The sequence below is a fragment of the Ranitomeya variabilis genome, chromosome 5, assembly GCF_051348905.1.
Source record: "Ranitomeya variabilis isolate aRanVar5 chromosome 5, aRanVar5.hap1, whole genome shotgun sequence".
NCBI classification, from domain to species: domain Eukaryota; kingdom Metazoa; phylum Chordata; class Amphibia; order Anura; family Dendrobatidae; genus Ranitomeya; species Ranitomeya variabilis.
The window spans coordinates 460,968,312-460,994,884 of NC_135236.1; the positions used below are offsets into that span (position 1 = coordinate 460,968,312).

Here is a 26,573-nt window from a genome sequence, read left to right on the forward strand (position 1 = left end):
GCGCATATTGCGTTCTGGAAATCAGAATAAAGAATGATCCGTACATGCTGGAATGCATGCAAAGTTCCATCTTCATATGCTGCCTGTGGCTTACAGCAACCATTTCCCCTGATGAACCCCATTTGGACTGACAATAAGGGGAAAGGTATGGGGATGGGACACCTCTCCCCTTGAGATAAGTGTAGCCCTTTACTATGGGCATGGTTTTACGTAAGTACCTATGCTTAATATAGATTTACTGTGCTCCTAGGGTCAGGCATAGATATACTATGCTATTCATGTTGTTCTTTGCATGACCATACCGCCTTCAAAACCCTTCTCTATTTGATAGATAGGTTTTTGTGTTGTCTCAATATACAATCTTTTTTGAGACACTACTCCAGCCATCTCTTCTCTACATCATATAGAGACATTTATCACTTTTTGTAAAGGCGTATTAAATATATCTCTGCAAGAATTTGTATCCCTGCATGGCTCATTGTTGACTAGACACTCAGAATTACATATCTAAAGCATGCACTTTAAGCACTTTATGTAGGTGTTGGTGGTGGCTTGTTTAGGGAGTCCATTTTGAGGGTCATGGAGGGCTAGTTGACATGGATTGGGTGCGCCATTTTGTTTATTAAGTGTGCCAACCTCCATTGTTAGGAAGGGATACATAGAGTAACCTATCTTCCCTAGAACTTTCCTATTTGTCATTGACTAGCAGAAAATCCTAGGAGCTATTTTTGCCTTTTGCATTCCAGTGTATATTCCCTTTGAAATAACCTGTATAAGACCCATTTGGGTATTTTTTGGTATTTTATACATGCATAGTAATAGAAGCTAATTTTTAAGGGGTTTCTTTTTCATTTTGCTTTTTCACTTGCTAAGACTCTAAAACACTGTTCTGGTTTTTGATGTAGCAGTAGGGTTCCCTGACCAGCAGACCTGCAATTACTTTTTGTCAACAACCTGTGCTACTATCCTTAAGTTTTTATAGCTGTTTTTATAAACCAAGCTGATATTTGTGCCACCTGAATGTGGCTGATCAAAAATCTCATTTAAGATGTTGCATGAGGTATCATGGCTACCAACACAGCAGGCTTACACTGGTCCCTTACCCACCTTGTCTTAATTGAAACTTCAATTCAAAGCTGTAAATTCTGGCCCAGACCCTGACACCTCACGCATGGCCCATGGCTGCCTGCTGCTGTTCCATTTGAAAATTTCTACTGTGTGTCAATTGATGCCAGTTTTTATTATGTCTACCCCTAATTTTAGCTGTTTAGGAAGCTTTTTGTCACACCTTAATGTGTTGTTCATACATTTGGTTTGGCCTCCCACTGAATCTAAAGGGGTTCGGGTACGTTTGTCGAACTGTTCGGCGAACATTTTCGGTGAATGTCTAATTGTTCAGTGAACTGAACCGAACCTTGAATGGTTCACTCATCTTTACCCATTACTAACATCTGATGGCTTGATGTCATTGGACATAACACAGTTGACATCAACACCAAAATATTACCTTGCTTGCCAATGCACCAGGGCAAATGGGAAGAACCAGGCAAAGTGCCAGAATTGGTGTATCTAATGGATGCTGTCATGATCTCAATGGCAAGAGAACATAGCATAAGCATATATAGGAACTAGCTCTTGGAAGATGGGAACTGAGCTGACCATGAACTAAACCTAACGCACAACTAGCAGTGGCCGGGTAGCATGCCTACGTTGATTCTAGATGCCCAGCACCAGCCGGAGGACTAAATAAAGCTAGCAGAGGAAAATATTAGTCCTAGCTCACCTCTAGAGAAATACCCCGAAAGGAGACAGAGGCCCCCCACATGTATTGGCGGTGAGTTGAGATGAAATAACAAACGTAGTATGAAAATAGGTTTAGCAAATTTGAGGTCCACTTACTACATAGCAGAAGACAGAAAGGACACTTTCATGGTCAGCTGAAAACCCTATCAAAAACACCATCCAGAAATTACTTTAAAACTCTGGCATTAACTCATAACACCAGAGTGGCAATTCCTGTTCACAAGAGCTTTCCAGACACAGTAACGAAACTACAGCTGTGAACTGGAACAAAAATGCAAAAACAAACATGGACAAGAGTCCAACTTATCTAGTAGTTGTCTAGGAGCAGGAACAAGCACAGAGAGGCTTCTGATAACATTGTTGACCGGCAAGCAACTAACAGAGCAGCAAGGTTATATAGCGACTCCCACATCTTGATGGGAACAGGTGAACAGAGAAGATGAAGACACCAGTTCAATTCCACCAGTAGCCACCGGGGGAGCCCAGAATCCAAATTCACAACAGTACCCCCCCCTCAAGGAGGGGGCACCGAACCCTCACCAGAACCACCAGGGCGATCAGGATGGGCCCTATGAAAGGCACGAACCAGATCGGAGGCATGAACATCAGATGCATTCACCCAAGAATTATCCTCCTGGCCGTATCCCTTCCACTTGACCAGATACTGGAGTCTCCGTCTGGAAACACGAGAGTCTAAGATTTTCTCCACAACGTACTCCAACTCACCCTCAACCAACACCGGAGCAGGAGGCTCAACGGAAGGCACAACCGGTACCTCATACCTGCGCAATAATGACCGATGAAAAACGTTATGAATAGAAAAGGATGCAGGGAGGTCCAAACGGAAGGAAACAGGGTTAAGAATCTCCAATATCTTATACGGGCCGATAAACCGAGGCTTAAACTTAGGAGAAGAGACCCTCATAGGGACAAAACGAGAAGACAACCACACCAAATCCCCAACAGAAAGCCGAGGACCAACACGACGGTGGCGGTTGGCAAAAAGCTGAGTCTTCTCCTGGGACAACCTCAAATTGTCCACCACCTGCCCCCAGATCTGATGCAATCTCTCCACCACAGCATCCACTCCAGGACAATCCGAAGACTCCACCTGACCAGAGGAAAATCGAGGATGAAACCCCGAATTACAGAAAAACGGGGACACCAAAGTGGCAGAGCTGGCCCGATTATTGAGAGCGAACTCCGCCAATGGCAAAAAAGCAACCCAATCATCCTGGTCAGCAGACACAAAACACCTCAGATATGTCTCCAGGGTCTGATTAATCCGCTCGGTCTGGCCATTCGTCTGAGGATGGAAAGCGGACGAAAAAGATAAATCTATGCCCATCCTAGCACAGAATGCCCGCCAGAATCTAGACACGAATTGGGTCCCTCTGTCAGAAACGATATTCTCAGGAATACCATGCAAACGAACAACATTTTGAAAAAACAGAGGAACCAACTCGGAAGAAGAAGGTAACTTGGGCAGAGGAACCAAATGGACCATCTTAGAAAAACGGTCACACACCACCCAGATGACAGACATCTTCTGAGAAACAGGCAGGTCTGAAATAAAATCCATCGAGATGTGCGTCCAAGGCCTCTTAGGAATAGGCAAGGGCAACAATAATCCACTAGCCCGAGAACAACAAGGCTTGGCCCGAGCACAAACGTCACAAGACTGCACAAAGCCTCGCACATCTCGTGACAGGGAAGGCCACCAGAAGGACCTTGCCACCAAATCCCTGGTACCAAAAATGCCAGGATGACCTGCCAACGCAGAAGAATGAACCTCAGAGATGACTCTACTGGTCCAATCATCAGGAACAAACAGTTTATCAGGTGGGCAACGATCAGGTCTATCCGCCTGAAACTCCTGCAAGGCCCGCCGCAGGTCTGGAGAAACGGCTGACAATACCACTCCATCCTTAAGGATACCTGTGGGCTCAGAGTTACCAGGCGAGTCAGGCTCAAAACTCCTAGAAAGGGCATCCGCCTTAACATTCTTAGAACCCGGTAGGTATGACACCACAAAATTAAACCGAGAGAAAAATAATGACCAGCGCGCCTGTCTAGGATTCAGGCGCCTGGCGGTCTCAAGATAAATCAAATTTTTGTGGTCAGTCAATACCACCACCTGATGTCTGGCCCCCTCAAGCCAATGGCGCCACTCCTCAAAAGCCCACTTCATGGCCAAAAGCTCCCGATTCCCAACATCATAATTCCGCTCAGCGGGCGAAAATTTACGGGAAAAGAAGGCACAAGGCCTCATCACGGAGCAGTCAGAACTTTTCTGCGACAACACTGCCCCAGCTCCGATCTCAGAAGCGTCGACCTCAACCTGAAAAGGTAGAGCAACATCAGGCTGACGCAACACAGGGGCAGAGGAAAAACGGCGCTTAAGCTCCCGAAAGGCCTCCACAGCATCAGGGGACCAATCAGCAACATCAGCACCCTTCTTAGTCAAATCGGTCAATGGTTTAGCAATATCCGAAAAACCAGCAATAAATCGACGATAAAAGTTAGCAAAGCCCAAAAATTTCTGAAGACTCTTAAGAGAAGAGGGCTGCGTCCAATCACAAATAGCTTGAACCTTGACAGGATCCATTTCAATGGAAGAGGGGGAAAAAATATATCCCAAAAAGGAAATCCTCTGTACCCCAAAAACACACTTAGAACCCTTCACACACAAAAAATTAGACCGCAAAACCTGAAAAACCCTCCTGACTTGCTGGACATGAGAGTCCCAGTCCTCCGAAAAAATCAGAATATCATCCAGATACACAATCATAAATTTATCCAAATAATCGCGAAAAATATCATGCATAAAGGACTGGAAAACTGACGGAGCATTAGAAAGACCAAAAGGCATCACTAAATACTCAAAGTGGCCCTCGGGCGTATTAAATGCGGTTTTCCACTCATCCCCCTGCCTGATTCGCACCAAATTATACGCCCCACGAAGGTCAATCTTAGAGAACCACTTGGCCCCCTTTATGCGAGCAAACAAATCAGTCAGCAACGGCAATGGGTATTGATATTTAACAGTGATTTTATTCAAAAGCCGATAATCAATACATGGTCTCAAAGAGCCGTCTTTTTTTGACACAAAGAAAAAACCGGCTCCTAAGGGAGATGACGATGGACGAATATGCCCCTTTTCCAAGGACTCCTTTATATATTCTCGCATAGCAGCATGTTCAGGCACAGACAGATTAAATAAACGACCCTTTGGGTATTTACTACCCGGGATTAAATCTATGGCACAATCGCACTCTCGGTGCGGAGGTAACGAACCAAGCTTGGATTCTTCAAAGACGTCACGATAGTCAGACAGGAACTCAGGAATTTCAGAGGGAATGGATGATGAAATGGAAACCACAGGTACATCCCCATGAGCCCCCTTACATCCCCAGCTCAACACAGACATAGCTCTCCAGTCAAGGACTGGGTTGTGAGATTGCAGCCAAGGCAATCCTAGCACCAAATCATCATGTAGATTATACAGCACCAGAAAGCGAATAATCTCCTGGTGATCCGGATTAATACGCATAGTTACTTGTGTCCAGTATTGTGGTTTATTATTAGCCAATGGGGTGGAGTCAATCCCCTTCAGAGGAATAGGAGTCTCCAAAGGCTCTAAATCATACCCACAGCGTTTGGCAAAGGACCAATCCATAAGACTCAAAGCGGCGCCAGAGTCGACATAGGCGTCCGTGGTAATAGATGACAAAGAGCAAATCAGGGTCACAGATAGAATAAATTTAGACGGTAAGGTGCAAATGGAAACAGATTTACCAAGCTTTTTAGTGCGCTTAGAGCATGCTGATATAACATGAGTAGAATCACCACAATAGAAACACAACCCATTTTTCCGTCTAAAATTCTGCCGCTCGCTTCGGGACAGAATTCTATCACACTGCATACTCTCTGGCGACTTCTCAGTGGACACCGCCAGATGGTGCACTGGTTTGCGCTCCCGCAAACGCCTATCGATCTGAATAGCCATTGTCATGGACTCATTCAGACCCGCAGGCACAGGGAACCCCACCATAACATCCTTAATGGCATCAGAGAGACCCTCTCTGAAAGTCGCCGCCAGGGCGCACTCATTCCACTGAGTAAGCACAGACCATTTACGGAATCTTTGGCAATAAATTTCCGCTTCATCTTGCCCCTGAGATAGGGACATCAAAGTTTTTTCTGCCTGAAGCTCCAAATGAGGTTCGTCATAAAGCAACCCCAAGGCCAGAAAAAACGCATCCACATTGAGCAACGCAGGATCCCCTGGTGTCAATGAAAAAGCCCAGTCTTGAGGGTCGCCCCGGAGCAAGGAAATCACAATCCTGACCTGCTGTGCAGGGTCTCCGGCAGAGCGAGATCTCAGGGACAAAAATAACCTGCAATTATTTCGAAAATTCTGAAACCCGGATCTATTCCCCGAGAAAAATTCCGGCAAAGGAATTCTCGGCTCAGATACAGGTGCATGACAAACAAAATCTTGCAAATTTTGTACCTTCGTGGCGAGATTATTCAAACCTGCAGTTACACTCTGAAGATCCATTACAAACAGGTGGACACAGAGCCATTCAAGGGTTAAGAGGAGGTAAGAAGCAGCTAGACAGCAATTAAGGGCTAGGCAGCAAAACTCTGAGGGGAAAAAAAAAAAAAAAAAAAAAAAAAAAAATTTCCCTTCAACACTTCTTTTTCTCCTGCTTCAGCCCAAACAATTAACACTTTGAGGGCCGGTCAAACTGTCATGATCTCAATGGCAAGAGAACATAGCATAAGCATATATAGGAACTAGCTCTTGGAAGATGGGAACTGAGCTGACCATGAACTAAACCTAACGCACAACTAGCAGTGGCCGGGTAGCATGCCTACGTTGATTCTAGATGCCCAGCACCAGCCGGAGGACTAAATAAAGCTAGCAGAGGAAAATATTAGTCCTAGCTCACCTCTAGAGAAATACCCCGAAAGGAGACAGAGGCCCCCCACATGTATTGGCGGTGAGTTGAGATGAAATAACAAACGTAGTATGAAAATAGGTTTAGCAAATTTGAGGTCCACTTACTACATAGCAGAAGACAGAAAGGACACTTTCATGGTCAGCTGAAAACCCTATCAAAAACACCATCCAGAAATTACTTTAAAACTCTGGCATTAACTCATAACACCAGAGTGGCAATTCCTGTTCACAAGAGCTTTCCAGACACAGTAACGAAACTACAGCTGTGAACTGGAACAAAAATGCAAAAACAAACATGGACAAGAGTCCAACTTATCTAGTAGTTGTCTAGGAGCAGGAACAAGCACAGAGAGGCTTCTGATAACATTGTTGACCGGCAAGCAACTAACAGAGCAGCAAGGTTATATAGCGACTCCCACATCTTGATGGGAACAGGTGAACAGAGAAGATGAAGACACCAGTTCAATTCCACCAGTAGCCACCGGGGGAGCCCAGAATCCAAATTCACAACAGGATGCACCCTTTCTGGGGTGGCTGCTGACTGCTATTTTTAGGCTAGGGAGGTCCATCTATCCATGGATCTTCCCAGCCTGAGCATACCAGTCCCCAACTGTCTGCTTTACCTTGGCTGGTTATCAAAAATATTGGTGACCCAACACCGCTTTTTTAAATAATTTATTAAAGTAATTTAAAACAACGGCGTGGTGGTGTGCTTGTTATGAAAAATAAAGTGGACCAAACATCAAATTTTTTTTATTAACATGCTGTCACTGACCAATCAAAGCCATGTCAATACTTATCATGGCTGTGATGAAACCAGAAGTTCCTACACTAGAAAAGCTTATTGATTGGCTGCACTGCAGCCTTTCAACAAGCTTTGTTCAAGCGGCAGAATCACTAATGAAGAGCCTATGTTTAAAAATAAAATGAATTTACAAATATATGTTTATTAAATGTAAATATGTAACTTTTATCTTATAGTATGTGGATTTGAACTCCTCGAGAAATCTTTTTGTTTTGGGATTTTCCATGTTTACTGGTCTTGTTATCCCAACATGGTTGGAAGGTCACCCTGGAGTTATAAGTACAGGTAAGCTGTATTCATTATTATGATACAAAGATTTTCATATCGTTATAATTAAGAATGAGAGAACCCAAACTGTAAAAGATGTCCGGTTTACTGTTCGGGTTTTGATGCCAAAGAGAGTTTGCTGTAAGGCTGCAGCAAGGCCAATCAACAAGCTTTTAGGCAGTTGATATGTCTGTTATTGCAGGTGCAGCACGTGACCCGGCCTGTATAAATGCCGGATCATAAGTGACGCCACCATTGGGCTTTGATTAATGTAGGGATAGGATGCAGCTGGATTGAGGGACAGTGTTACGTAATGCACTCTGCAAAATAGTGGCTGTGTGTACTCTGTAAGTGTCTCAGTGGGAGAACTGTGACAAAAAGCAATGTGTGTACTCTGCACTCATATCTGTGAGAGCACTGTTCCAAAAGCCACTATATGCACTTTGAAACCCCACCTGTGGGCGTATTGTGCCAAAAGCTGCTGTGTGTTATCTGCAACCCCGCCTGTAAGAGTACTGTGTCAAAAATCGCTGTGTGTACTCTGCAACCCTGCCTGTGGGAATACTGTGCCTTTAACCCATTAAGGACCGAGCCACTTTGTATGTTAATGACCAGGTCAAATTTTACAATTTTGACCAGTGACACCTTATGAGGTAATAACTCTGGAACACTTCAATGAATCCCACTGATTCTGAGAAAGTTTTTTCATGATATACTGTACTGCGTGATAGTGGTAACATTTCTTTGATATGACTTGCTTTTATTTGTAAAAAAATCGTAAATTTAGCAAAAATTTGGAAAATTTCACAATTTTCAATTTTTTTTATTTTATGTCCTTAACCCCTTCGCGACATGCGCCGTACTAGTACTGCACTGCCGGCACTGCATTTGTGCCAGCCTCAGTACTAGTACGGTGCATCGATCACCGCGGTCTCGCGCTGAGCGCCGCGGTGATCGGGTGCGGGTGTCAGCTGTATATGAAAGCTGACACCCTGCAGCAATGCCCACGATCGGCGCTAGCGCCGATCGTGGGCATTTAACCCCTCTGATGCCGCTGTCAGTAGTGATAGCGGCATAGAGGGGGATCGCGCAGGGACGGGGGCTCCCTGCGCTCTCCCACCGGAGCAACGCGATGAGATCGCGCTGCTCCGGTGATCCGGAAGGAGTCCCCGGATCCAAGATGGCCGCGGGACTCCTTCCGGGTCATGAAATCACCTGACTTGCCGGCGCCTGCTGAGAGTTCCTAATAGCAGGCGCCGGCAAGCCTCTGGAACGTGCCTGTCAGATCGTTGATCTGACAGAGTGCTATGCACACTGTCAGATCAACGATCTGATCTAAAACAGTGATTTCCCACCCTGGGACAATAGTAGAAAGTAAAAAAAAAAAAAAAGGATGTATAAAAATAAAATAAAAAAATCCCCAAATAAAGAAAAAAAAAGCATTTCCCAATAAATCCATTATTTATGTAAATAAAAAACAAAAACAAAATAAAAGTACACATATTTGGTATCACCGCGTCCGTAACGACCCGCTCTATAAAACTATCCCACTAATTAACCCCTTCAGTGAACACCGCAAAAAAATAAATAAAAAACAAGGCAAAAAACAACGCTTTATTATCATACAGGCGAACAAAAAGTGGAATAACACGCGATCAAAAAGAAGGATATAAATAACCATGGTACCGCTGAAAACGTCATCTTGTTCCGCAAAAGAAAAGCTGCCATACAGCATCATCAGCAGAAAAATAAAAAAGTTATAGCTCTCAGAATAAAGCGATGCAAAAACAATTATTTTTTTATATAAAATAGTTTTTATTGTGTAAAAGCGCCAAAACATAAAAAAATTACATAAATGAGGTATCGCTGTAATCATACTGAGATGAAGAATAAAGCTGCTTTATCAATTTTACCACACGTGGAATGGTATAAACGCCCCCCCTAAAAGAATTTCAGGAATTGCTGGTTTTTGTTCATTCCGCCTCCCAAAAATCGGAATAAAGAGAGATCAAAAAATGTCATGTGCCCGAAAATGGTACCAATAAAATAAATAAAATAAAAATGTCAACTCGTCCCGCAAAAAACAAGATCTCACATGACTCTGTGGGCCAAAATATGGATAAATTATAGCTCTCAAAATGTGGAGATGCAAAAACTATTTTTTGCAATAAAAAGCGTCTTTTAGTGTGTGATGGCTGCCAACCATAAAAATCCGCCAAAAAACGCTATAAAAGTAAATCAAACCCCCCTTCATCACCCCCTTAGTTAGGGAAAAATAATAAAATTTAAAAAAATGTATGTATTTCCATTTTCCCATTAGGGTTAGGGTCAGGGCTAGGGTTAGGGCTAGAGTTAGGGCTAGGGTTAGGGTTAGGGTTGGGGTTAGGATTTCAGTTAGAATTGGGGAGTTTCCACTGTTTAGGCACATCAAGGGCTCTCCAAACGCGACATGGCGTCCGATCTCAATTCCAGCCAATTCTGCTTTGAAAAACTAAAACAGTGCTCCTTCCCTTCCAAGTTCTCCTGTGCGCCCAAACAGTGGTTCCCCCCAACATATGGGGTATCAGCGTTCTCAGGACAAGTTGGACAACAACTTTTGGGGTCCAATTTGTCCTGTTACCCTTGGGAAAATAAAAACGTGGGGGCTAAAATATCATTTTTGTGGAAAAAAAATGTTTTTATTTTTGCGGCTCTGCGTGATAAACTGTAGTGAAACACTTGTTGGTTCAAAGTTCTCACAACACATCTAGATAAGTTCCTTGGGGGGTCTAGTTTCCTATATGGGGTCACTTGTGGGGGGTTTCTACTGTTTAGGTACATCAGGGGCTTTGCAAATGCAACATGATGCCTGCAGACCAATCCATCTAAGTCTGCATTTCAAACGGCGCTCCTTCCCTTCCGAGCTCTGCCGTGCACCCAAACAGTGGTTCCCCCTATATATGGGGTATAAGCGTACTCAGGACAAATTGGACAATAACTTTTGTGGTCCAATTTCTCCTGTTACCCTTGGGAGAAAAAAAATTTCAGGCTAAAACATCATTTTGTGGAAAGAAAAAATGATCTTTTAATTTTCACAGCTCTACATTCTAAACTTTAGTGAAACAATTGGGGGTTAAAAGTGCTCACCACACACCTAGATAAGTTCCTTAGGGGGTCTTCTTTCCAAATTGGGGTCACTTGTGGGGGGTTTCCACTGTTTAGGCACGTCAGGGGCTCTCCAAACGCGACATGGGTTCCGATCTCAATTCCAGCCAATTTTGCATTGAAAAGTCAAACGGCGCTCTGTCATGATCTCCATGGCCAGAGAACTAGCATAAGCCTCAATAAGAACAAGCTCTTGGAAGATGTAACTGTACTGACCATGAACTAAACCTACCGCATCATCTAGAAGTAGCCAGGTAGCATGTCCTACTTTTTATCCCTATATGCCCAGCGCCGGCCGGAGAACTAAATAATGCTAGCAGAGGGAAATATAAGACCTGACTCACCTCTAGAGAAATGCCCAAAAAGGAGACAGAAGCCCCCCACATATATTGGCGGTGATATGAGATGAAACAACAAACGCAGCAGGAAAATAGTTTTAGCAAATTTGAGGTCCGCTTTCTAGATAGCAGAAGACAGAAAGCATACTTTCATGGTCAGTAGAAAACCCTAACAAAACACATCCAGAAATTACTTTAGGACTCTGGCATTAACTCATAATACCAGAGTGGCAATTCCTGATCAACAAGAGCTTTCCAGACACAGTAACGAAACTGCAGCTGTGAACTGGAACCAAAATACAAAAACAAAACATGGACGAATGTCCAACTTATCTAGTAGATGTCTGGGAGCAGGAACAAGCACAGAGAGGCTTCTGATAACATTGATGACCGGCAAGCATCTAACAGAGAAGCCAGGTTATATAGCGACACCCAGATCTAATCAGAACAGGTGAACAGGGAAGATGATGTCACAAGTTCAATTCCACCAGTAGCCACCGGGGGAGCCCAGAATCCAAATTCACAACAGTACCCCCCCCTCAAGGAGGGGGCACCGAACCCTCACCAGAACCACCAGGGCGATCAGGATGGGCCCTATGAAAGGCACGAACCAGATCAGAGGCATGAACATCAGATGCAGTGACCCAAGAATTATCCTCCTGGCCGTATCCCTTCCACTTGACCAGATACTGGAGTCTCCGTCTGGAAACACGGGAGTCTAGGATTTTTTCCACAACGTACTCCAACTCACCCTCAACCAACACCGGAGCAGGAGGCTCAACGGAAGGCACAACCGGTGCCTCATACCTGCGCAATAACGACCGATGAAAAACGTTATGAATAGAAAAGGATGCAGGGAGGTCCAAACGGAAGGAAACAGGGTTAAGAATCTCCAATATTTTATACGGACCGATGAACCGAGGCTTAAACTTAGGAGATGAGACCCTCATAGGGACAAAACGAGAAGACAACCACACCAAATCTCCAACACAAAGCCGAGGACCAACACGACGGTGACGGTTGGCAAAAAGCTGAGTCTTCTCCTGGGACAACTTTAAATTGTCCATCACCTGCCCCCAGATATGATGCAATCTCTCCACCACCGCATCCACTCCAGGACAATCCGAGGATTCCATCTGACCGGAGGAAAATCGAGGGTGGAACCCCGAATTACAGAAAAACGGGGACACCAAAGTGGCAGAGCTGGCCCGATTATTGAGGGCGAACTCCGCCAATGGCAAAAAAGCAACCCAATCATCCTGGTCAGCAGACACAAAACACCTCAGATATGTCTCCAGGGTCTGATTAGTCCGCTCGGTCTGGCCATTAGTCTGAGGGTGAAAAGCAGACGAAAAAGACAAATCTATGCCCATCCTAGCACAGAATGCCCGCCAAAATCTAGACACAAATTGGGTTCCTCTGTCAGAAACGATATTCTCAGGAATACCATGCAAACGAACAACATTTTGAAAAAACAGGGGCACCAACTCGGAAGAAGAAGGCAATTTGGGCAGGGGAACCAAATGGACCATCTTAGAAAAACGGTCACACACCACCCAGATGACAGACATCTTCTGAGAAACAGGCAGATCTGAAATAAAATCCATCGAGATGTGTGTCCAAGGCCTCTTAGGAATAGGCAAGGGCAACAATAATCCACTAGCCCGAGAACAACAAGGCTTGGCCCGAGCACAAACGTCACAAGACTGCACAAAGCCTCGCACATCTCGTGACAGGGAAGGCCACCAGAAGGATCTTGCCACCAAATCCCTGGTACCAAAAATTCCAGGATGACCTGCCAATGCAGAAGAATGTACCTCAGAGATGACTCTACTGGTCCAATCATCAGGAACAAACAACCTATCAGGCGGACAACGATCCGGTCTATCCGCCTGAAACTCCTGCAAGGCCCGCCGCAGGTCTGGAGAAACGGCTGACAAGATAACTCCCTCCTTAAGAATACCTGTGGGGTCAGAGTTGCCGGGTGAATCAGGCTCAAAACTCCTAGAAAGGGCATCCGCCTTAACATTCTTAGAACCCGGTAGGTACGATACCACAAAATTAAACCGAGAGAAAAATAATGACCAGCGCGCCTGTCTAGGATTCAGGCGCCTGGCGGTCTCAAGATAGATCAAATTTTTGTGGTCAGTCAATACCACCACCTGATGTCTGGCCCCCTCGAGCCAATGGCGCCACTCCTCAAACGCCCACTTCATGGCCAAAAGCTCCCGATTCCCAACATCATAATTCCGCTCAGCGGGCGAAAATTTACGGGAAAAGAAGGCACAAGGCCTCATCACGGCGCAGTCAGAACTTTTCTGCGACAACACTGCCCCAGCCCCGATCTCAGAAGCGTCGACCTCAACCTGAAAAGGAAGAGTCACATCAGGCTGACGCAACACAGGGGCAGAAGAAAAACGGCGCTTAAGCTCCTGAAAGGCCTCCACAGCATCAGGGGACCAATTAGCAACATCAGCACCCTGTCTAGTCAAATCGGTCAATGGCTTAACGACATCCGAAAAACCAGAAATAAATCGACGATAAAAGTTGGCAAAGCCCAAAAATTTCTGAAGACTTTTAAGAGAAGAGGGCTGCGTCCAATCACAAATAGCTTGAACCTTGACAGGATCCATCTCAATGGAAGAGGGAGAAAAAATATATCCCAAAAAGGAAATTCTCTGAACCCCAAAAACGCACTTAGAACCCTTGACACACAGAGAATTAGACCGCAAAACCTGAAAAACCCTCTTAACTTGCCGGACATGAGAGTCCCAATCATCCGAAAAAATCAGAATATCATCCAGATACACTATCATAAATTTATCCAAAAAATCGCGGAAAATATCATGCATAAAGGACTGGAAGACTGAAGGGGCATTAGAAAGACCAAAAGGCATCACCAAATACTCAAAGTGGCCCTCGGGCGTATTAAATGCGGTTTTCCACTCATCCCCCTGCCTGATCCGCACCAAATTATACGCCCCACGGAGATCAATCTTAGAGAACCACTTGGCCCCCTTTATGCGAGCAAACAAATCAGTCAGCAACGGCAATGGGTATTGATATTTAACCGTGATTTTATTCAAAAGCCGATAATCAATACATGGTCTCAAAGAGCCGTCTTTTTTTGACACAAAGAAAAAACCGGCTCCTAAGGGAGATGACGATGGACGAATATGTCCCTTTTCCAAGGACTCCTTTATATATTCTCGCATAGCAGTATGTTCAGGCACAGACAGATTAAATAAACGACCCTTTGGGTATTTACTACCCGGAATTAAATCTATAGCACAATCGCACTCACGGTGCGGAGGTAGCGAACCCAGCTTGGGTTCTTCAAAGACGTCACGATAATCAGACAGGAACTCAGGGATTTCAGAGGGAATAGATGATGAAATGGACACCAAAGGTACGTCCCCATGAGTCCCCTTACATCCCCAGCTCAACACAGACATAGCTCTCCAGTCAAGGACTGGGTTGTGAGACTGCAGCCATGGCAATCCTAGCACCAAATCATCATGTAGATTATACAGCACCAGAAAACGAATAGTCTCCTGGTGATCCGGATTAATACACATAGTCACTTGTGTCCAGAATTGTGGTTTATTATTAGCCAATGGGGTGGAGTCAATCCCCTTCAGAGGAATAAGAGTCTCCAAAGGCTCTAAATCATACCCACAACGATTGGCAAAGGACCAATCCATAAGACTCAAAGCGGCGCCAGAGTCGATATAGGCGTCCGTAGTAATAGATGACAAAGAGCAAATCAGGGTCACAGACAAAATAAATTTAGACTGTAAAGTGCCAATGGGAACGGATTTATCAAGCTTTTTAGTACGCTTAAAGCATGCTGATATAACATGAGTAGAATCCCCACAATAGAAACACAACCCATTTTTCCGTCTAAAATTCTGCCGCTCGCTTCTGGACAGAATTCTATCACACTGCATGTTTTCTGGCGTCTTCTCAGTGGACACCGCCAGATGGTGCACTGGTTTGCGCTCCCGCAGACGCCTATCGATCTGAATGGCCATTGTCATGGACTCATTCAGACTTGCAGGCACAGGGAACCCCACCATAACATCCTTAATGGCATCAGAAAGACCCTCTCTGAAAGTAGCCGCCAAGGCACACTCATTCCACTGAGTAAGCACAGACCATTTACGGAATCTTTGGCAGTAAATTTCAGCTTCATCTTGCCCCTGCGATAGGGACATCAAAGTTTTTTCTGCCTGAAGTTCCAAATGAGGTTCCTCATAAAGCAAGCCCAAGGCCAGAAAAAACGCATCCACATTGCGCAACGCAGGATCCCCTGGTGCCAATGCAAAAGCCCAATCTTGAGGGTCGCCGCGGAGCAAGGAAATCACAATCCCAACCTGCTGTGCAGGGTCTCCAGCAGAACGAGATTTCAGGGACAAAAATAACTTACAATTATTTCTAAAATTCTGAAAGCTAGATCTATTCCCTGAGAAGAATTCCGGCAAAGGAATTCTCGGCTCTGATACCGGAGCATGAACCACAAAATCTTGCAAACTTTGTACTTTCGTGGCGAGATTATTCAAACCTGCAGTTACACTCTGTAGATCCATTATAGACAGGTGAACATAGAGCCATTCAAAGATTAGAAGGAGAGAGAAAAAAAAGAAAGACTGCAGCATAGACAGACAGACAAGTGATCCAATTAAGAGCACACTAACTACTAGAGAAAAAAAAAAAAAAAAAAAAAAAAATTTTCAGCAGACTTCTTATTTCTCTCCTTTCTCAGCCAAGGATTTTAACCCTTTAGTGGGCCGGTCAAACTGTCATGATCTCCATGGCCAGAGAACTAGCATAAGCCTCAATAAGAACAAGCTCTTGGAAGATGTAACTGTACTGACCATGAACTAAACCTACCGCATCATCTAGAAGTAGCCAGGTAGCATGTCCTACTTTTTATCCCTATATGCCCAGCGCCGGCCGGAGAACTAAATAATGCTAGCAGAGGGAAATATAAGACCTGACTCACCTCTAGAGAAATGCCCAAAAAGGAGACAGAAGCCCTCCACATATATTGGCGGTGATATGAGATGAAACAACAAACGCAGCAGGAAAATAGTTTTAGCAAATTTGAGGTCCGCTTTCTAGATAGCAGAAGACAGAAAGCATACTTTCATGGTCAGTAGAAAACCCTAACAAAACACATCCAGAAATTACTTTAGGACTCTGGCATTAACTCATAATACCAGAGTGGCAATTCCTGATCAACAAGAGCTTTCCAGACACAGTAACGAAACTGCAGCTGTGAACTGGAACCAAAATACAAAAACAAAACATGGACGAATGTCCAACTTATCTAGTAGATGTCTGGGAGCAGGAACAAGCACAGAGAGGCTTCTGATAACATTGATGACCGGCAAGCATCTAACAGAGAAGCCAGGTTATATAGCGACACCCAGATCTAATCAGAACAGGTGAACAGGGAAGATGATGTCACAAGTTCAATTCCACCAGTAGCCACCGGGGGAGCCCAGAATCCAAATTCACAACAGCGCTCCTTCCCTTCCAAGCTCTGCCATGTGCTCAAACAGTGGTTTATCCCCATATATGAAATATCAGCGTGCTCAGAACAAATTGCACAACAACATTTGGCATCCAATTTATCCTGTTACCCTTGGGAAAATAAAAAATTTGGGGCAAAAAGATCATTTTTTGTGAAAATTAATATGAATTTTTTTTTACGGCTCTGCATTATAAACTTCTGTGAATCACTTGGAGGATCAAAGTGCTCACCACACATCTAGATTAGTTCCTTAGAGGGTCTACTTTCCAAAATGGTGTCACTTGTGGGGGTTTCCACTGTTTAGGCACGTCAGGGGCTCTCAAATCGCGACATGGGTTCCGATCTCAATTCCAGCAAATCTTGCATTGAAAAGTCAAATGGCGCTCCTTCCCTTCCGAGCTCTGCCATGTGCCCAAACATTGGTTTACCCCAACATGTGAGGTATCGTTGTACTCAGGAGAAATTGTACAACAACTTTTGTGGTCCAATTTCTCCTGTTACCCTTGGTAAAATAAAACAAATTGGATCTGAAGTAAAAATTTTGTGAAAAAAAAGTTAAATGTTCAATTTTTTTTAAACATTCCAAAAATTCCTGTGAAGCATTTGAAGGGTTAATAAACTTTTTTAATGTGGTTTTGAGTACCTTGAGGGGTGCAGTTTTTAGAATGGTGTCACTTTTGGGCATTTTCTGTCACATAGACCCCTCAAAGTCACTTCAAGTGTGAGGTGGTCCGTTAAAAAAATGGTTTTGCAAATTTTGTTGCAAAAATGAGAAATCGCTGGTCAACTTTTAACCCTTATAACTCACTAACAAAAAAAAATTATGTTTCCAAAATTGTGCTGATGTAAAGCAGACATGTGGGAAATGTTGCTTATTAACTATATTATGTGATACAACTCTCTAATTTAAGGGCATAAAAACTAAAAATTTGAAAATTGCTAAATTTTCTTAATTTTCGACAAATTTTTGTTTTTTTCACAAATAAATGCAAGTCATATTGAAGAAGTTTTACCACTATCATGAAGTACAATATGTCACGAGAAAACAAAGTCTGAATCACCAGGATCCGTTGAAGCGTTTCAGAGTTATGACCTCATAAAGTGACAGTGGTCAGAATTGTAAAAATTGGCCCTGTAAATTAGGTGAAAACAGGCTTCGGGGTGAAGGGGTTAAATAAGAGAGTTATGTCACACAAAACAGTTAATAAATAACATTTCCCACATATACTTTACATCATCACAAAACATAATTTTTTTGATTTAGGAAGTTAGAAGTGTTAAAAGTTGACCAGCGATTTTTCATTTTTCCAACAAAATATACAAAGCAATTTTTTAGGGGCCACATCACATTTGAAGTGTCATTGAGGGGTTATATGACAGAAAATACCCAACAGAGACACCATTCTAAAAAATGGACCCCTTACGGGATTTACCACCACATTCATGAAGTTTATTAACCCTTCAGGTACTTCACAGGAACTGAAACAATGGGGAAGAAAAAAATGAACATTTAACTTTTTTTCACAAAAATTTTACTTAGGACTAGTGTTGAGCGATACCGTCCGATACTTGAAAGTATCGGTATCGGAAAGTATCGGCCGATACCGGCAAAGTATCGGATCCAATCCGATACCGATACCCGATACCAATACAAGTCAATGGGACTCAGGTATCGGACGGTATTCCTGATGGTTCCCAGGGTCTGAAGGAGAGGAAACTCTCCTTCAGGCCCTGGGAACCATATTAATGTGTAAAAGAAAGAATTAAAATAAAAAATATTGCTATACTCACCTGTCCGACGCAGCCGGGACCTCAGCGAGGGAACCGGCAGCGTTGTTTGTTTAAAATTCGCGCTTTTACTTGGTTACGTGAGGTCCCGGCTTGTGATTGGTCAGGGCGGCCATGTTGCCGGGACGCGGACCAATCACAGCAAGCCGTGACGAAATTACGTCACGGCTTGCTGTGATTGGTCCGAGTCCCGGCAACATGGCCGCCATTAACCAATCACAAGCCGTGACGTCACGGGAGGCTGGACATGCGCGTATTTTGAAAAGCGCGCGTGTCCAGCCTCCAGTGACGTCCCGGCTTATGATTGGTCACGGCGCCATGTTGCCGGGACGCGGACCAATCACAGCAAGCCGTGACGAAATTACGTCACGGCTTGCTGTGATTGGTCCGCGTCCCGGCAACATGGCCGCCATTAACCAATCACAAGCCGTGACGTCACGGGAGGCTGGACACGCGCGCTTTTCAAAATACGCGCATGTCCAGCCTCCCGTGACGTCCCGGCTTGTGATTGGTTAATGGCGGCCATGTTGCCGGGACGTCACTGGAGGCTGGACACGCGCGCTTTTCAAAATACGCGCATGTCCAGCCTCCCGTGACGTCCCGGCTTGTGATTGGTTAATGGCGGCCATGTTGCCGGGACGTCACTGGAGGCTGGACACGCGCGCTTTTCAAAATACGCGCATGTCCAGCCTCCCGTGACGTCACGGCTTGTGATTGGTTAATGGCGGCCATGTTGCCGGGACGTCACTGGAGGCTGGACACGCGCGCTTTTCAAAATACGCGCATGTCCAGCCTCCCGTGACGTCACGGCTTGTGATTGGTTAATGGCGGCCATGTTGCCGGGACGCGGACCAATCACAGCAAGCCGTGACGTAATTTCGTCACGGCTTGCTGTGATTGGTCAGGGCGGCCATGTTGCCGGGACGCGGACCAATCACAAGCCGGGACTTCACGTAACCAAGTAAAAGCGCGAAATTTAAACAAACAACGCTGCCGGTTCCCTCGCTGAGGTCCCGGCTGCGTCGGACAGGTGAGTATAGCGATATTTTTTATTTTAATTCTCTTTTTTTACACATTATTACATTAATGTTGTTGCGATACCCGATACCCGATATCACAAAAATATCGGATCTCGGTATCGGAAATTCCGATACAGCAAGTATCGGCCGATACCCGATACTTGCAGTATCGGAATGCTCAACACTACTTAGGACCCAATTTTGTTTATTTTCACAAGGGTATCATGAAAAAATGAACCCCAATATTTGTTGTACAATTTCTCCTGCATATGGTGATAACCCATTTGTGGAGGAGGAAGATCGTTGTTTGGGCGCACGGCATGACTCAGAAAGGAAGGAGCACCGTTTGATGTTTGGAGCGTAACATTTTCTGGAATGATTAGCGGATGCCATGTCGTGTTTGGAGAGCCCATGATGTGCCTAAATAGTGGAAACCCCAACAAATGACCCCATTTTGGAAACCAGACCAATCAAGGAACTTACCTAGATGTTTGGTGAGCACCTTGCACCCCCAGATGCTTCACTTAAATTTATAACGCAGAGCCGTGAAATTAAAAATCAAATTTTTTCCATAAAAATCATATTTTAGGCTCAACTTTTTTATTTTATCAAGAGTTGCAGGAGAAAATCGACCCCAAAATTGTTGTGCAATTTCTCCTGAGTACACTGATACCCCATGTGTGGAGGAAAACCACTGTTTGGGTGCACAGCAGGGCTCAGAAGGGAACTATATGGCTTTTTGAAAATAAAATTGTCTGGATTTGAAAGTGGACCTCATGTCGCATTTGGAGAGCCCCTGATGTACTTAAACAGTAGAAACCCCCCACAAGTGACCTGATTTGGGAAACTAGACCCCTCAAGTTACTTGTCTAGATGTATTGTGAGCATCTCGAACCCACAAGTGTTTATAACATAGAGCTTAGAAAAAAAAGTCTAATTTTTCCTGCAAAATTATTCTTTTAGCCCCAATGTTTTTATTTTCTTAAGGGTATCAGGAGAAAATGGACTCCAAAATTTGTTGTGCAATTTCTTCTGAGTACTCCTAAACACCATTTGTGGGTAAAAACTACTTTTGAGGCACAGTGCAAAGCTCAGAAAGGAAGAAGCACCATATTTGAGTTCAGATTTTGCTGGATTGGTTTGAGGGTGTATAAATCCAAAAAATGAAAACAGAACCTCTAAAATATAGCTTTTAGTAATGAACTCTAAAAAAGCGCCAGTCAACATAGACAAGTTTGTGACAGGATCAGATCAAGGTCAGGTACACAAATCTACTCATAATTTAGGTAATTATTTATAACGAGAGAAAGGTTTAGGGAGAAGAGCCTGGTTCTCCAATTCCCTGCCTACCAGCGGAGGTTGGCATCCTTAAGGGGAAAGCGCAGCAGCGCCCCCGCTCCACACAGGATCGCCATAATTGACCCTTATCCCTTCAAAGAAGCCACCACCAACACCCGTTTAAAGTGCTTAAGTGCAATACAAATAGTTTCCTGAAACTTGACACTATATTTCCTTTGGTAATAGCTGTGTGAGTGCACGTTATTTAATACAAATTGATCACTATGTGCTCACTTCCTCAATATGTTGTTACATAGCTGTACCCCTCTCATGGTTATACACATCATTCAAGATAGATCAAAATGCATTTTATGACCAAGACTTGATTTACTAGGATCCAGTCTATTGAATATTGGGACATAGGGTGGTAAATAAGAGGTTAAGGCACCTGTATTAATATTAGCCGGAATTATGTAAGAAAGTAGTCAAATACAGTTACCTTTCTCTTTTGGTGATCCTCTTTTGAGTCAGCTTTAACTAAATGAAATAAATATGTGATAAACTGATTAGAATCACATATCTCAGTGTCAATCACAAAGAAAATCAGAAAGTAGTAAGCTTACTCGACTTAATATAGCATGTGTGACCCTCAATTCAATGGGCACTAACATGCAGGTAGCAGCTGACACACTATTTGCAGGTATATCACATATGTTTTTTTTTACTCCTAGCAGATAATAATGATACATATGCAGATAGCAAAAATGTGCACTAAGGCAAAAATCACAAATATGGCATGTATAATAATAATAATCTTTATTTTTATATAGTGCTAACATATTCTGCAGCGCTTTACAGTTTGCACCCATTATCATTGCTGTCCCTGATGGGGCTCACAATCTAAAATCCCTATCCATATGTCATTAGAATGTGGGAGGAGATTGGAGTATCCTGAGGAAACCCACGCAAACACGAGAAGATCATACAACTTCTTGCAGATGTTGTCCTTGGTGGGATTTGAACCCAGGACCCCAACGCTGCAATGCTATCCACTGAGCCACCATGCTGCCCATATATGGGATTGTAATACGTCCCTTCACACAGTCCGTGATAATACATTCATTATAGGCAGGTTTCAGTTCTAGAACGCAGGCTATAAAGCATATGATGCATATAGGATTGTAATAAATCCCTCATACATGATATAAAAAGGAATCATTCATGTTTCTTTAAAGCATAGTAACTCGTCCCAACACGTTTCTCCCCTCATCAGAGGAAGACAAAGTAAGGGGTTCAAAACAGCTCCTGCTGATTAGAACACATGTCTGAATCGACTGTTGTTCATGCGTTTGAACTCTTGTTCGTGATACTCCCTTTTTAAGATTGCCACCAAACACAGACTGGAAGTGAACACCACTGGTCAGGGTCAACCGGGAGTTGTATACACACTGTGGTGGAATGAATACTGTGCTCCACCATAGACAAGGCAAAGGAAGTTGCGTACAGATCGCAGTGGAACGTATGTTGCACTCCACTATAGACATGGCACCAGGCCTGTGTGGTAGATCTAAAAGATAATTCTGCCAGATTAATATCATGGGATGTGAACGACCTGCAGGTAATGTTGCTATGTAAAGTGTGGCCCGTAAATATCCTGATGGGGATGTTCCTCCCCACTTGATGGAATGCAAATCGATTCCAGGCCAGCACGTACGCACCTCCTTCCTGGTTAGTAAAGACGCGCACTCCTCACTAAATTTAGGAGGACAAAGCACTCCAGCATACGTCAGACCAAATTAGATGGAGAGAATGTGTGCCCATAGAGACTAATGTATACAGAGGTGTATCTGTAAGTCAGTCAATATTATAATGAATGTGTTGCTTATTCATAATAAATGGTCTGTGAGAAATAAAGGAACGCCCAAAAATAAACAGAAAAAAGATAAGTGTACAGGTATATAAGGAGGTGTATGCTAAATTAATAATATATGCATCCCTGTGGACCTGGGGCGCCACTGTGCATTCCCCTTTAGGGTGCCAACCTCCACTGGTAGGTAGGGAAACAATGAAACAGGCTTTCTTCCCTAGAAGTTTCTCTTATCATAAATAATTACCTGAATTAAGAGTAGATTTGTGTATTTGTTACCTCACCTTGAACTGATCCTTTCATAAACTTGTCTATATAGACTGGTGCCTTTTTTAGAGTTCATTAAAAACATGCTATATTTTAGAGGTTCTGTTTTCATTTTTTGGTTCTATACACATACAGCTGCTTCCCACAAAATTAGAATATAATCAAAAAGTTAATTTATTTCAGTTCTTCAATACAAAAAGTGAAATTTATATATTATATAGGGTCATTATGCAGTGCCCCAGAGTCCTGGTCGTTGCAGTACTGTGGCTCCGCCACTAAGGGGAGCTATGGTACGTCTGATGGCACTGAAGGAGTTCATCTGATCAGGTATTACAGACACCAATACATTTCACAGCCGGGCATCCGGGGGGAGCTAAGGGTTCTATTCACTAGGCCACTCCCCACCATAGTGGGTAAACTGGGGGTCAGGCAGGAAGTTAGAGGGAAAAGCTGACTGGGTTGGAACCAGGCAACACCTTGTGGCAGAGGGTGTTGTGGGGGAAAATACAGTAGGGTCTCTGTCAGGGGTGGGATCCTGACAGAGGCTTGGCAACTTGAACGAACGTAACGGGACCGTGCCTGCTCAGGATAGCGGCGGTGCCCAAGGAAGGATTAGAAGCGAGATAGATTGTGCTGAGTGAGAAACGAGATCACGCAAAAGGAGAAATACCAGTAGGAGTCGTGCTGTAAGACCGAAGCAACATCCTACTGAGGCGCACTACCGGTGGCTGGAACGCCGAGGGAGTATCATAACATTCAGCTTCAAGCAATACTCCAAACAGCGGCAGGACAGTCAGTCTAAGGCGGGCTGTCTAACTTAAATCACCTATGCAGTCTTGGGGGGCAATTTGTGGAGAGGGGCGACTCTAGGGTCCCGGAAGAGCTCCGAGCCTACCCGTCAAACGGGTGCCATCCCAACCAGAACATCAGGGAGGGACGGAGGATTAGCAGAACATCATCTAATCGAGTTGTGAGGGAACTTAAGAAACAGACACAACAGTTGTGGGGACTTTCCGTAAGCACAGCAGGGGAGGACCACAACACATAGCGCTAGGGGGAAGGCACAGATTTCCACCTGTGAGGAGGACTCTGGAGGTGCCATTAGACCGGCCGGACTTGCGCAGCCTGGTGGACCATATTCTGGACTGAGGACCCAGAGATCTTCAGTAAAGAGGTAAAGAGACTGCAACCTGGTGTCCTCGTTATTTACCGCGACCTGCACCCCACAACTGCACCATTATCCTCACACTTGTTACCTATCTACTGTGCGCCCCACGGCAGGGTCACGGACCGGGGCCTAGCCACCGTGACAACCCCGGAGCAGAGACTCACAGGCCCGGTACCGGGTACCCCTCGGCCCTGCGGCGGTGTGGGCGCTACATAACTTGGCGTCACGAACAGGATCTACTTAAGCCTGAAGAAGCAGGTCATGTGTGCCTTGGAATTGTGATTTATTGTACTTGGACTGTACTTTATTGCAAAGACTGTGCTGCGCCATTTACCGCCAAAATCCGCCGCCATTACAGCGCTGAGGAGAGCGCAGGAAGAGAAGAGGGGCGTGGAGTAGGCGTGGACAAGCTGAAGAGCGCGAAGGACAATGGCCGCCCAGTCTAAATATTTCTGTGTCCTGAGGACGTGTCCGTCAACAGCCGAGGTCCGCCTCCTGATCCTGTTTGGAGGGTGGAGACCATGGAGACGGGGCCGCCCACGAAAGAGACCGCGGGAAGAAGCCACTGGAGAGGAGAAAAATATGGCGACGCCGGGAGCACCGCGTGGGGACGACCTGACTCGGCATGGAGCCGCATCACCAGACACAGCCTCGGAGACGCCATCGTTGCGGGGACTGGCCTTTATGGAACCCCCGATGGGTCGACCCAACTGGCGGATGTCCGAGGAGTGTGTAGCTGCAGCCGAGGCTCGCCAAATAGCACGCCGTTTGGAGGCTGATGCCCGCGTGCTTGCTCGGCTGGGCCAGCCCACGGAGATCCGTCTATCTCCGGTGTCCCCGACTCCTCCCAACCCGGCCGCGGCTGAAGGTACGCTGCAAACACAGGGCATGAGGATCTTGCCGGAGGCCGAGCACCTGCGGCACCTGATGACGGCGTGGCGGAGCCGGCCCCAGCCTGCAGCTCAGATTGACTTGACCAGTGTGGGAGAAACCCCGCCATCACACTGGAGAGTAGTGGTCTCCTTCAACCCCCGACATGCAAGAGGGGTTATACAGGAGATCGGGGAGCCGCTACAAGTCCATGTGGAACGGGAGGAGGTGGAGCCCTGTGGAGAAAGGTTTGCTCACGACCTGGAACCCGGTGATGCTGTAACGTACACCAGGTGGAGGAGGGCAACAGGCGAAGCTGGCTGGATGGCACGGGGCGTCCAGCGGTGCGTCGCGCTCCAGGCCGCCACTGCAACATCTGAAGATGAGCCTCCCGCTGAAAAGGCAATGGAACCTGACCCGGCGGAGCAGCGGAGAACCCGGACCCACCATGTACCTTGGGGGCGTGCAGGATCCTCGGTGAAAAGAGCATCGCAGCGAGGGATCCTGTCGTTGCTGGGACCAGAACCACTTCCTGGATCACCCGCGCGACCCGTTGGTCTGGTGAGGCCCGGGAGGAAACCACCTGCTTCCCCGAAAAATGAGTGAGCATGAACGCTTTAATAATTGTACATAGTTCTTTTAAACTGTTTGTTTGATTCCTGATTTTGCTAGACCCGTCCAGGGTTAATTCTAAGGGGATCCTTTTGTTGACCCGGGATCCCTATTGTTTTGTTTATTTTTCTAAAGTTTGCACAAAGTTTCCAGAACTGCCGCAATCATGAACAGTGCATGATACAAACTTGTTGTACATAGTTTGCACCTTATTAAAGGTGCACCCTACTGGTTTTACTTAAAGAAGGACTCTTTGTGAAGATACCACACTGGAACCTTTGCTGAGTATGGACTGGTAGCTCAAGAAGACGTGCTACCTCATAGAGACTTGGTCCCCTCTTAAAGGGGATGTTCAATTGTTGCACTTAAACGGTGATATTGCTTTAAGACAGGTAGCAATAATGTTTTGACGAAAGAAAGTGATGATAATGTTTACATGAGAAAGTTATATGTATTCAACTAGTTAATTGTGAGAAATGCTGATGATGTTCCTGAAAGAAAGTGAAGGATGGAAGAAAGTTTAATGTTCTATAGGAAATGACTGATAATGTTGATAGACAATGGGGATAGAAGGTGAACCCTGAGTCCTCCTAGGAGCCATATAGAAATGGCTCAGTGCTCTTAAATTGAAAGTAATGTTATGCTCTATACTGTGTATAGTAGTTGAAAAGGCAGTAGGCCCGGGCTGAACGGGGCGGTCCTGTAACAGAAAGGAGAGGCAGTAGGTCTGGTGCCGATAGGACAGGCGGTCCTGCAGATTTAAAGTGGGAGAATTAAAAAGTTAAATTGCCTTATAATGTGATTATAAGAAGGTCTTTAGTGGATTCAGAGTGTATGTC

At 44.9% G+C, this 26,573-nt stretch overlaps 1 protein-coding gene across 2 annotated transcripts in view; it reads left to right on the forward strand.

The window, feature by feature from the left end:
* Window positions 1-26,573, forward strand: part of LOC143776256 (solute carrier family 23 member 1-like) — a 221,423-nt gene that overhangs the window by 16,848 nt on the left and 178,002 nt on the right. For both annotated transcript variants that reach the window (XR_013215796.1, XM_077265448.1), the window contains exon 3: window positions 7,754-7,862. Coding sequence is in view for 1 of the 2 variants with exons in the window: in XM_077265448.1 (XP_077121563.1) it covers window positions 7,754-7,862 (109 nt within the window). In the remaining variant the exon portion in view is untranslated. The remainder of the gene's footprint in view (window positions 1-7,753; window positions 7,863-26,573) is intronic.